Source organism: Geospiza fortis, unplaced genomic scaffold (genome assembly GCF_000277835.1).
Source record: "Geospiza fortis unplaced genomic scaffold, GeoFor_1.0 scaffold40, whole genome shotgun sequence".
Lineage (NCBI taxonomy): Eukaryota > Metazoa > Chordata > Aves > Passeriformes > Thraupidae > Geospiza > Geospiza fortis.
Genome location: NW_005054297.1, coordinates 6,804,372 through 6,817,864, shown reverse-complemented (window position 1 = coordinate 6,817,864; position 13,493 = coordinate 6,804,372). Strand labels below are relative to the sequence as shown.

The 13,493-nt window shown below is 39.4% G+C and overlaps 1 protein-coding gene across 4 annotated transcripts in view; it reads right to left on the bottom strand.

The window, feature by feature from the left end:
* The window catches only part of LOC102036116 (protocadherin-7), a 269,399-nt gene extending 255,995 nt beyond the window's left edge, over nucleotides 1-13,404 (bottom strand). For all 4 annotated transcript variants that reach the window (XM_031055206.1, XM_031055220.1, XM_031055215.1 and 1 more), the window contains exon 1: nucleotides 11,217-13,404. In XM_031055206.1, coding sequence (XP_030911066.1) covers nucleotides 11,217-13,271 — 2,055 coding nt within the window. In that variant the 5' untranslated portion in view covers nucleotides 13,272-13,404. The remainder of the gene's footprint in view (nucleotides 1-11,216) is intronic.
* Between the last annotated feature and the right edge of the window lie 89 nt (nucleotides 13,405-13,493).

The window sequence follows — 13,493 nt, the reverse complement described above, 5'->3', positions numbered from 1 at the left end:
TAAGTATCAGCAGTACTTTATCTTCTATAGAAGAAACTGTTTTAAGAGGAGCAGCTAAAGGAAAAAGCACGGCTATAATGTTTCCCTTGAGATTTCTTTTTATGCATTTCTTTCCAGAAATTAAACATGAAGGAAGTATCTCCAAACAATATATATTTTCAGTTAAAAAGGAAAGGTTAAATATGGCAACTGCAACAAAATTACTCCATCTGATGTAATATTAACATTCAGGAAAATCTATCATAGATCAGGACAGCAAGTAAGATTTGCCTGTGGGCAGTGCTATTACCAGTGCACAATTAGTTGCAGATTGGAGACACTAGCCTTAGATCTGTGCTCAGGCCTGTAATCTGTTTCCTAGCTGATTGAAAACCAACAGCTCCTGATGAAATGCTATTTATTTAGCTACTGACCATTTGATTAAATGTAAGGGTAATAATAAAGCTAGTAATGCCCAACACAACATGAAATGGTGTAGGCTGTATTTTAATTGAGACATTTCAGTGAAGGATAGGAAATTATGAAAAGAGAAAGGATATGTTACATGAGAAGCTTTTATGGCAAAGTCATTTTCTTTAGTTTAAAAAAAAATAACCCACATTGTAAATGCTAAAAGGAAGTCTTTTCTACTGTCAATTACTATAAACCCGTCACAAAGTATGAATACTTAGTCCTTAATGCTAAGTCTTTCAAATCCTTGGACTTATTTAATTTATTTTTTCTTTGATAACAGATGGATTTTCTTTTATCCTTAGTAATTTGCATCAATAGTAGATCATGAAGTCTTATAAATATATAAAGCCTTTTAGAAATATTTGGTAGAGTGATGCTTTAGCCAGCCCTTTCATATTTCTGTAACATTAATTCTCCAGGAAGTTTACAGTATAATTTAAACAGTTCAGTCCCTTCATATATTTAATTAAGAACTAGTATAAAAAAATGCATAAATTTAGTATTCAAGGTTTGTAGAAAGGTGCACTAATGTGCAGTATTAGAAAGTCCAAGATAAATTTTCAATTCATTCATCAGCTTCTGAAGGGCCAACTGAATAAAGCATCAGCCAGTCTCCTTAAATAGGAGACCACAACTGATAAAATATTTTGCAATATAATAAAAAACAAAATATTCCTAATTTATGCTGGACAAAGGGATTTCACAGTGTTACTCATCTGCACTAAAGAACAAACAAAGATCCAGAATATTGGCAACACTATAAATAATTATTTAAAGACCCATGTTGCATGAAAAAAGATAAATTACATAAGCATGCAGTGATCTCTGCAAAACACAGGATGGCAAATGCAGAGCCATTTTGTAAACACTAGCACAAGTTTCCTTTACTTCTAAACTAAAGCTGTCTTGTGTATTTCTTTTATAAATTCTTGTACAAAAGCACAGAAAAACACCACAAGTAGCAAGTATTTTAGTAGTATACCTATCATTTCTACCTATGAACTTGGTGAATTTAAAGAGAATGAATTACTGTGGTGCATCAAGCCCTAGTGAATTCCTGTCTGCTCAAGGGTCTGCCAGTTACTGAACCTATGGGGTGAACCCACCCATCACACAAACCCATATGCTGCAAAACTCCTACTGTGCCTCGGTGGTAATTCTGTCAGGCTATGAAGTACTACTCACATCTGCACTGTAGTTAGTCCAGATATGTTATTCTCTTCTCTTTCATATGCATCTAGTAACAAATTGAGCAAAAATACATGACCCAGGCTTTGTGTTGCAATTCCTTGGAAAATCATTCATATTTTAAAGACTCCATGAAAACAGGTACTGCTCTGTTTCAACCTGCTGTCACTTTTACTTATCAGAATTGATACCTGCTCTAGAAATAGATGAATTTTACTCAAATTCAGAAAAAATCCATTAAAATAAAATTCAATTTAATGGAATTTTTCTGTATATGATTAAAATTTAGTCTCTTATATTACAGGAAGAAAAGTAAAACACTCAGCATATAGTCAGAGGAGTCGTCTGAGTGAATTTTCTAAATTCACTTAAGTGTGACAGATCTTACCCAAGATCTGGGCTGAGCATGTAGTGCCCTGTTAAGTAGATATTTCTAGTTTCCAGTGAAATTATTCCCTCCATATAAAAACTCACAACATTACTTGAAAATTGAAAAACTTGAAAAACAAATATTTCTCTTTCAAGTAATCAATTACTGTCCTTCTGTAAACTTGTACTGCAATTGGAATATAATTACATGCTCACTGAAAATAGCACTTTTCTAATCCAGCAGAATGATGGATATCCTCTCTCACTATCACACAAGGCACATGTTATGTCATTATAACCAATTTGGAAAACATGGATGGAGATGAGGAAACTGATTAACTATTTCATTACTCAAATTTTAAGGCAATGTAACCCCACTTAAAGCAGGTGTGACATGATCAGATCAGATGTATGTTAAAACCACCAAGACTGTAAAAGTTGTGAATAGCAAAAGTGTAAAATAGGGACTTAAAATATCACTGTGAAAATATAAGGAGCAGATGAACTAATACTTTTATTTTCTGTTGGTTTATTATCTGTAGTTCCACTCTTGTCTTTCACCTTTACAAGGACTGCAAACTATAGAAGTATTTTCTCTTGTACGATATAGTGCTTTAAATGGGACTTGCAATAAACCAAGCCGTTTTTCCTAAGCAAATGGCCAGATTTCATCCAAAGCAACATTTTGCATTATGAAGTTGATAGCATAGTTTAAGGTCAAGGTTTTCTTGTAAATATGCCTACAAGAGGTAACACACAGCTCCATGAACAAACACCATGACCTGTCTGGGGACCAACAAAGGCAGCTTGACGTATGTATTCTTGCTGTACCATTAGTTTAAGCAAGAATGTATTCAATAACAAAATCTTACTTTTTTGAAGTGTCATTAAAGCCACATCATTTCCAGACCCTTTTAGAAAGACAATTTTCGATTTGGGTGTAATACATGATGAAAACCTACTCTGTTAATTTGCAAATTATATACATGCTGATAACTTAAATGCAGGGGATTAACATCCAAACTGATAAATTGGTGTTCTCTATCTATATTTTATTCTAATATTAAGCGTTTTCTGAATATTACAACACCTGACATAATTTACTGTGGTTAATACTAGCTAAATATGATTGACTTTAGAGACATTACCTGCAGTTTCACCTGAGATAAACATCAACCTGAGAGGTCTGACAATGAATGAAAATTCAGTTATTGCTTATATGTAATCAGGTGTCTGCACATGCAGATTCTGTTCTATGAATTGGCACGTGTATGGCACACAAATTTGAAAATTGTGCTGAAGTTCTCACAAGAAAAATAATTTTCAGCCCTGCCAAAGTGCACCACATGCACAGAGTGCTTAATTTTATTTCAAATATTGTTCCTTTAAGTAAACCAAAGGATTTAGTGATTGGCTTTTTGTTTGGCCTTGAGCTGCAGCTACAGAAGAGAGTCACAGAAGACACTCAGGTCTTGCATCATACACCCTGTGCGTGCAGCTCTGTGCAGACAGCACAGGAACTTTCCGCTACCTAAGCTGACATCAGGATGCTCACCCTCTCAGATAGCTGCACCATAACCAGAATGCCATGACAGTCTCCATAACTTCCTTTAGCTCATTTTCCAGCACAACACTGAAGTCAGAAACATAATTCTACCCCAAATTGTATCCTTTAAACGCATTGTCCTGATGAAGGGTCTTTTTTTTTACCCAAGGATAAGTCTCTGTGTTAAAGTAATTCTCTCAAGATTTGGTATCCAAAGGAAGTAGGGGCTACTTCTCGTATTTTACACTGTTCCAGAGCTGAAGAGACATTGATATTTATACATGGATAGACAGAATAAATTACAGCACCCCCTCCTATTCCTCTTTGAGAAGTGCTACAACAGACAAAACATTTGACACATAACAGACAATACATTTCCTGGCCACACCACCAGTCCAGAATCTAATTTGAATGGAGTTTATGGCAGATTCTTCACAATAATCACACGATCATTCAAAATTCAGGTGGCAATTTTTTTTTACTTAAAAGGGGTACCATAAAGGAATTTCTGTACACATGACTGCAATATAATATTGTCTCTGAATTTTTAGCAGGTGGAACCAGTATTTCTTATTCTGGTTCTATCTATGAGCAATTTTCAGCATCAGCTAATACCTACTTTCTGTATCTAGCCTTAAAACACTAACTTTACATCATCCATAATTATCTGTAGATAATAAAAGACCTTATATCAAACACTGATAAATATCAATTTTATTGCTTCCTAATACTGCAAGAATGCTACTTGCAAGGACACATTCATTTCATTCAGTTACAAACTCAGATATTAGAACATTAAATCTGTAGCAAAATCTCATTTGACAGAAAAATGTTTGCCTTTAAAAAGTATACTCACTCTTATTAGTAGTTAATAAGGTAAATAAAGTTTTGAAAGACAAAGATAATGGTTTTCCTCAACTTCTAACATTTGTGCTGTTTATGATCCACTCTGAGTAAAACTCATCTTTTGGGGCTATGCTGCACCATTTTACAAACTAATGATTTCAAAATAGCTTTTTGCCTAAATGAGATGATTTTTTTTTTTACTAGTATAAACAATAAAAAAGTTACATCATTTTTACCTACCTTACAGTTTTAAATGGGGCCAGAACATTGTTTTTTTCAAACTTCTAAGCAAAAATTTACTCTAAAGTTTTTCTATATTCTCCTTTCACAAAAAGTAATAATAAATGGTTCCTCCACACTGCTTCTATGTGCTATTTATACAGTTAATCCCTTGGGTTTTTAATACCTTCAAAAGTTGTTCTTAATTTTAATTTTAGATCTCTTGTCAGCGAAAATGGCCACATAAGAGTGAGCAAATGACTCATGCTAAGCACATCTCCACAGAGCTGGACAACTTCAGTGTGTATCACTGACATAATTCAGGAATTTGACTAACTCATACTTCAGTATAATCACATTTTGAGATTTTGACTTGTGTTCATGACCTGCTCTCAGTTAAATATTTTTAGAGGAAATTGCATTTAAACAAGAAAAAGTTTGAAATCTCCTCTGGATTACTGTGGTCTTATTCCATTCTGATTCTTGCCACCCATTTCAGAAGCCCCACTAATCTTAGTTACTACAGTATTACTGTGATATTTTGTCATCCACAACGACAAAATACAAGTGACCTTGGGAAGTATATTTCCTGAAATATATGAAAAACAGTAAATTAGTCCTAGTTTGAAATATACTTTTATGCATGCCACAATTTTCTTTTACAAAGTTAATTCAAAATTAAAATAATGCAAATTTATATACAAAAAGTAGCAATAATTTAAAAGATTTTTTTGATCCTTGATTGTAGGTCTATTTTTGTCATTTCAATTATTGATTAAAATGAATGTATAGTATAGAATGTATAGTATATGCTACAAAAGTCTAAAATCTGATAACAGAAAACAAACTTACTCTTCCAGGAAAAAAAAATCAGGGAAGAAAAATAGAAAAATAACATATTCTCATCATATGCTGAAATAAAACCATCTAAAAAGTTTTTTTTTTTTAATAGAGATATGTAGAATATAAATTACATGGAACATATTTCACATAATATGGCCTAAGATTGAAAAAAGTATATTTTGAAGCTTTAACAGCTTCTAAATGTCTGTTGGAAGCAGACTGGCTTAGAAAATCTTCCTGGTAAATACTGTACTGGATTGCTCATATGCTTCTATCAATATTCCCTATATATAAAGTCAAAATTATGTTAATCTTGTTAAGATTAGTAATTAAGTACTAAAATGTTTTGCAATTATAGTGAAGAATTCAGAGTACTTGTCAAGGATTTAGTTGACTTATAATGCTAACTACCTCTGAAGTTTGTTGATTTTCTTTTATATTTTAATGCTAAACCAAATTGATTAGTTTTATATGTCAAAGTGGCCTAGCATATTACTAAGTACATAAACCTTCTTAAACTTTTGAAAGAAAATACTTGAAGGAAAATGAGTGTGAAGCTGCAGAGATGAAACAAAGCTGTACTGATGGTCAAACTAGCAACTATCCCAAATACTAGAAAACCAGATAACTAAACAAAAACTTAAAAAAAAAAGAGAGAGGGAGAAAGAGGAAGAAACACACTCAGAAACATAAAGACTGACACCAATAGTAAAGCTGCTAACCATGGTTATAACCCAAGTTCTCTATGTATAATGCCAGAGAGCTGTCTGAGTTGATAAATCAGATTCTATCCTTTTAAAGATGTTTCTTGCTACCCTTTTCCTATAATAGTACAGTTCTTTACTTATTCAGAGCATGTATCCTCCTTTACTCAGATCCTGTCCCTTTTGGCTCTGTACATCTCCTGGGAGTGCAGAATGATTCAGTGGTAACTTAGTCATTTGTGCACTGTACAAGATGATTTTACTGGAGAGGAAAAAAATAAAAGCTGCACTTATCAGTGGAACACTTTCTGTTAAATAAAGATAATTAAAGCATCAATGATACATCCATTTCATGTTTAATTAGCCCCTCTCTCATCATAATTTGCTACTGAAGGTGAAATGTGGGTCACTTTTAAAAACTAATTGTAAAATATTTAACATAATGCAAAATGAGAACAGAAAATTGAAAATACTTCTGTACGTTTTTCACTAAACAGTATGAAAGTTAAATGTATGAAAGAAGTCACCAATGTAAATGTTTATACTGAATAACAATGTTCTCGTGGGTTTTTTTTTTGACATGACAGTTAGTGCCACAATTACGTTGTTATTTTTATTATTATTACTATACTGTAGTGTATTTACTTAGCTTAAAGTTGTGAAAAAAATAATTCTTTAGAAGTGTTTGGGAATATAAAAAATAGCCTTTGAGATAAGCCTCTCTGTGTATGTGTGTGTCTGTACATAAACAAGAGGAAAGATGATGCCCTCCTGTATGGTTAAACTGATTGCCTCCTTAATGGATGAATTTGGGGTGCTATTGGGGCTGCAGGGTATATGTGCATGTTTATGAGGAAATTGATCCATTTAGTTTATAGATTGACATACATGATAACCAACTAGTCAAAATGCTACTGCAATATTGCAGCAGACTGATTAATGTTTGAAATTCTATGAAATAAATTAACTGGCTACTGAACAAGGATTTTTTCCCAGAAATTAATTTCTATGTACTTCACTTTCAGGAAAGTAAGACCTTTAAAGTAAGACTTATATGCATATAAAATATTATATGCATATAATTTTGATTAGAGTCAATAGAAGCCAATATCTGATGTACAGTAATAATTCTGTGTAGGAATTCCTTTACTGTTTCTGTAAGTTCCACTTATAGTGACCAATATCTTTTAAATAACAAGCAAAAAAACCCTCAGCATTATAGCTGAAGTGTTTTAAATAGACAATAATCATTTCTTAGTAAAACAAATAAAACAGAAACCAAGATAAGATGATGGCCAAGAAATATAAACATTTAAAGAGTGTTTAAAAGGCCTGCTCTTCAAAGAGTGGTTGGTAACATATGGATTCATGATCAAAATTTTCACTGAAATAAAACTGCTTATATGACACTATTTTGCACTGTGAGACAAAGAGGTGAAGTATATATTACAAAAATATATCTGTAACTAAATGATAAAATAAACAAGTATTTACAATTAAAATTCATTATGAGATCTATGATTAAGTATGTAGCTCTCCAAGCTGTTAAGTGATTCCCCTTAGGCACTGAGCTTTCATTATCTTTGGCAGGAAATCCCAGTATCCAGGCTCCTCACAGGCAATGTGCAGCACCTGGAGGTTTCAAATTTTAAATCCGTGATCAAGAAAAACACTTAAACTCATCCCCATTCAGTAAAACACTTCTGTACAGCTTTAACTTTTGGCAAGTGATTAAGACCTGTGGAATGCTAAGTGTTTTAAACATTTGTAGTGCTTTACTGAGAAGGAGAGAATTGATAAGTGAGAGGTTAAAAGAATATTTCCGAGTAATACCATGCTAAGTAAGACAAGGATAAGAGTTAAACTTGTTAACGATCTCCTAAAAATAGTGGCTGTGAAATGTCAGAAGTCTACTGAATACAGAATTTTGTTTTAAACTTTATACAACATGATGTCAGAAGGAGAGTTACAAATTGTTTGCAGTTTTCTCCAATTAAGTTCTTTTATAATGTCCTGTATCAAACATGATGTATTTTGAAACTCATATAAGAATTCAACACCTTAAAAATTAAGTATCAAATCATGGGAATGAAAACAGCCTGTGTCCCCTGGGGTACAGCAGTCGGTCATGTAACTAGAGACTTTATTCCTGACTGCTGTATTGTAGTTATAGGAAAGTATCAGTTACCAATTCTAATTACACTAATGGGTAATTAGCATCACTCTCATCTCCAGTAACTTAGAGCAGGTATGTTCTGCTGTGTCTACTTATTTGTTCTAAAATTTTATACACTGTCTAATGTGTCCTTAGAACAAAGGGAACTGACAATGAGTAAACAAAGGCAGTCTTAGAGATTTCAAGTTGTCTCCCTACCACAGTCATACCATTATGCTCCTGGTTCTGTCCCACAAGTACAGCAGAAGTAGGAAACAATCTGATATGCACCCCATTGGAACCCTTTATCTGCATCTGCTTCACATTTCTCTCTAAACAATTGTGCTGAACAAGAGCTCACGTGGTTTGGGTGTTAAAAATCCTCAGGTGTTTTGCCTGCTAAACTGAGAAATACTGTACTGTCAATGTTTGAGATGTGAAAAGTGTACATTTTATTTATTGTTTATGCAAGTAAGTCTTAATGTCTTCAGTACTATGTAAAATGAGCAAAAGGATACAAATGTCACTCAGCAACAATCTGGCAAGTACACATAGGAAAGTGGAAACAGAGGGTTTGTGACGGATAGACTCTCCCATAAAGTCTGTTATTTAACACTACCTTTACTGTTTTCTTGGACAATTTCCAATTTATTTGCATGCTTTACAAGTGTGAAAATACTCTCTACATATGTAAAAATAAATAGATAAGACGTTAGAATACTGGCTATAAACTACTTGAATAAGTGAACATTCCTAACAGGCTAAATATTTAACACAAGAGAACTATCAACACTGAGAAACTGGTTTGCAGCAAGCAAGTAATGGAGTAATTCAAGATGCACTACTTTGTAAAAGTGCAATAAAGCCATTTTCTTCTACTAAGTTTTCTCATATATTTTATATCAAAAGAAATCCTTGGAATGTATTAAGTAACTCAAAATATATTACTGTATTATAATTTTAAACAAGTTTGAGGATTTTTTATCAAGCAAAACAGAAATTTGTAATATGTATTCCTTTACCTTTCCTACTCTTAGAATGCAAATCATTCTTTTACACTGAAATTAAACTACACTTTAACAGATTATAATCCATATGTTTAGATGAATTGCTGTATCAAGAAAGAAGTGATATGTGATTAGCATATATTCCATTGCTACTTTTATTCCAGCGTTTGCTACAATGGCATAATCTACTCTGTGCCTAATAAGCCTTGCGAGATGAAAGATAAAGAACTTAGTAATTTGTATTTTATACAGACTATTCTCAAACTGAAATTGTGATGTACTCTCTAGGACAGCATTAATGAAATGTGTCACACAGAAACTACTGTGTCAAACGTTCTATAAGTCTGTATCACTTGCATAGCCACATATGCAAAGGCACTGGTGGATATTACAATCACCATTTTGGTGACCTGAAAGACTGGACAGGGTGGCTTATACAATTAGTTTTATGCTACTATATTTTAAGTATTTCTGAGCAGAATGCAAATACTGGCAACACTTGTAAAACCTCAGTTTTAGTAAACTAGCAAACATTTCAAAGTATAAAAAATGTCATCGTGTACCATATTTGCATGTTAATAAGTGGAAAAGAAAACATTTTTGTGAAACTAGTCAGAATTTCCCTGTTCCAGACTTGGATGTGTAGTTACATGAATCAGCATTCATTTGCCTCTAGCTTCCTGTGTAACATGCATAGTGGTTGAGAAAACGTTCAGGATGTTATCTTAGACATACTATCAACCAAAAAGTACTCCCCCAAAAAAAGAAGGACCTCTGTTCAGGGTACATAAGCGTCTTATAAAATAAACGGAAGCCTTCACTTAGGAGCTTGATTCTCCTCTGTGCTATCCCTATCTTATTTTCAAGGACTGTAAAGACTGTCCCTACCATCACCAGTTTTAGGCTATGGGAGCTTCACTGAACCGAGCCCTGGCAACACAGCCGAGACCAGAGCCAGCCACTCGTGGCACCCCTGAAGGCACATTTCGCTCCGAGAGGTCTCACGACTACAAACAGAGCTATGCAGCAGCTGGGCGAGCAAATTAGGGCCTCTCAGCGTGAATGAAATTTCATGAGATAAGCAAGAGGGGCCTAAAAAAAAAAAGCAATGAGAACACAACATACTGAGGTGCGATCTAAACTAACGCTTATGTGTATTCAGAGCAACTGCTGCAATGAGTGCAAATCTCTGTGGTGTAAATTAGAGCACAGATAGGCTGTGTAGATTATTTAAGCCTTTGGTCCTAATGAAAGACCCGGTAATTACAGCCATTAACGTTTCAGCGCTGGGGCTGCAAATCCACTCTCACCCACAGCTTTAGGAAGCGTCAGGCAGGCAGCACCCCCTTTTCCCCGAAACAACTGGCTGCCGAGGCGAAACTTTCCTCCTCAGCAGGAGCTGACACATCCCTAAGGCTGGGAAAGCATCTCGGTGGGGGAAGCGCCGGGACAGGCTGATGGAGGCGGGGCCGGGGAACGGGAGAGGGATGGCGGCTCCGCCTGGTGGGGGGGGTTCCTGATCTCCCCTCGACCCCCCCCAAACCGCCGGGTTTGGCCTCCGGGCTCCCCGCCGATAAACCGGCTGCACGGACGGGCTGGTTGGCTGCCGGATCCGATAAGCGGAGGCAATGATAAAAATTACAGTAATAGCAATAAAGATGTCTGACTGTCCTTCCTTCGTGCTGTGTGTTGGTCTGTGCACCTGACAGCCTGCCTGGAGGAAGGGGGGCGGGGGCACCAGACTGAACGGGTCACTGAACCTGGACGGGGTGTGTGCCTGTGCCAGGGCAGGAGGCGGGGGGACGGGGGGACGGGCATCCCGGCTCCTCGCCCGCTCTGTGTGCGTGTGTCTGCGTGCTGGGGCCCGCGGGGTGCAGCGCTCTTACCTGCTTGCTGTACTTGCTGCTGGCCTGGCAGCTGTACTCGGAGCAATGGTCTGAGCCGATGGAGATGTTGTCGCCAGCGCCCACGAAGGTGTTTGCTGGGGGCAGGTCCTGCACGGCCTGGTGCTTTTTGCCAGCAGTGGGGGACTGTGGGTGCAGCTGGACCGTGGGCAGCGGTGAGCTCGACTTGTAGTGCCTGGCCAGGTCAGGGCTGCCTGGGCCACCGTTGACCGAGCGATATCGGCCCATGCCAGGGCTGTCCGAGAGCTTCTCGTTCACACTGTCGTAGCGCTGCCCATTGGGCTTGGAAGCCTCAACAGTAACAATGCTGCTGTAGAGGGGCTGCTTGCCCTTCTTGCCTTTCTTGTCCTTCTTGGGCTTCTTGGCCTTGTCGTGCTGCTGGGGGGTGAAGAAATCCTCATGGTCCTTCTTGCCGGCCTCGTAGCCGTGCTTGCCCTTGGATCGGCAGTAGCGGGCCATGACCACCACGAGGATAAGAAGGATGACGGTCATGATGCCAGCCACCACGCCAATGACTATGCTAAGCCTCTGCTTGCTCAGCTCATAGCTGGGATCACCAGCAATGTCCTGGGCCAGTGGGGTGTGAAGGCTGCGAGCCACCTGGCTCTCCACCACAGTGGCATTGGACAGGCTCTCATTGACAAAGACATGGAGCAGGGCAGTGGTGGACTGGGGGGGCTGCCCACTGTCATTCACCTGTACAACCAGGCGGTGCAGGCCATAGTGCTTGGGGGCCAACTTGCCCACCAGTGACACCACACCACTGGCCGAGTCTATTTCAAAGAGTTTGAAGGGGTTGCCCCCAACAATGCTGTAGTTGAGGTCAGCGTTGAGACCTGTGTCAGCATCAGTGGCGACCACTGTGGCCACCACAGTGCGCATGTTGCTGGAGGGTGGCAGCACAGTGTAGGAGCTGTTGCTGGGGAAGGTGACAGTGGGTGCATTGTCATTCTCATCCATCACAAAGAGAGACACGGTGGCTGTGGCAGACCGTGGTGGCTCACCCCCATCCACTGCCTTCACCTTAAAGGTGTAGCTGGTCTGCTGCTCACGGTCAAAAGAGACAGTTGAGAAAATGGTCCCAGTGTCATTCTCGATGGAGAAGATGCCAGCTGCCTGTTCGTGGTCTCCAGGCTGAATGGAGAGGCTGAGCTCGGCGTTGCGGCCCTTGTCAAAGTCCATCACAGTCACCATACCCACGGGGCTGTTGGGCTGCAGGTTTTCTTTCACATAGAAGGTGAACACATCCTGCATGAAGCGCGGCTCGTTGTCATTGCGGTCCGACACTCGCACCACCACTGTGGTGGAGCCCTGCAGCGATGGCACCCCCTTGTCCCGGGCCGTCACCTGAAATTCATAGGTGTCCCGTTGCTCACGGTCCAGCACTGCTTGCACCGACACATCCCCAGAGTCAGGGTCAATGCTGAAGATGCTGCCCGGTGCCTCTGAGGAGAGGGGTGAGGCCTCCAATGAATAGGTGATCTCAGCATTCTTGCCACTGTCCGCATCTGTGGCAACCACTGTGGCCACCCTCTCACCAGGCAAGTTGTTCTCTGGGAAGGAGACCTCCAGCACAGCCTGGCTGAACATGGGAGGATTGTCATTAGTGTCCCCGACCCGCACCAGCAAGGAGTTGTTGCTGGACAAGCTGGGGCTGCCTGAGTCCACAGCCACAATCACCACATTGTAGTCACGGACAGCTTCATAATCCAGAGGGGCCGAGGTGTGGAGGAAATACTTGCGCTTATTCTGTGGCTCCCCTTCACCCTCACTGGCTGGTTTGAGCTGGAAGGGCACATCGCCCACCACGGTGCAGGTCACCACACCATTTTCACCTTGGTCCCGGTCTGACACCTGCACCAAGGCAATGGGGGTGTCCACCAGCACATCCTCGGCCACGCTTGCCACCCCGTCCCGGAGCGGGATGCGCCCGATTTTACGGATGTCGATGGTGGGCACGTTGTCATTTTCATCCCGGATGTTCAGCACGACAGTGGCCTTGTCTGTCTTGGGGGGCTGGCCCCGGTCTCGGGCCATGACAGTGAAGCGAAGCTGGTTCACCTCCTCCCGGTCGATGCGGTGCAAGACGCTGAGCCAGCCCGAGGTCTCGTCCAGCCGCAGTAGGCGCCTGACGGACTCGGTGGCCGCCCCGAAGACATACTCGATCTGCCCGTTCACTCCCACGTCCAGGTCGGTGGCTCGCAACTGCAAGATCGGGGTCCCAGGGCTGCTGTTCTCCGCCAGGTCTGCCTCATAGAC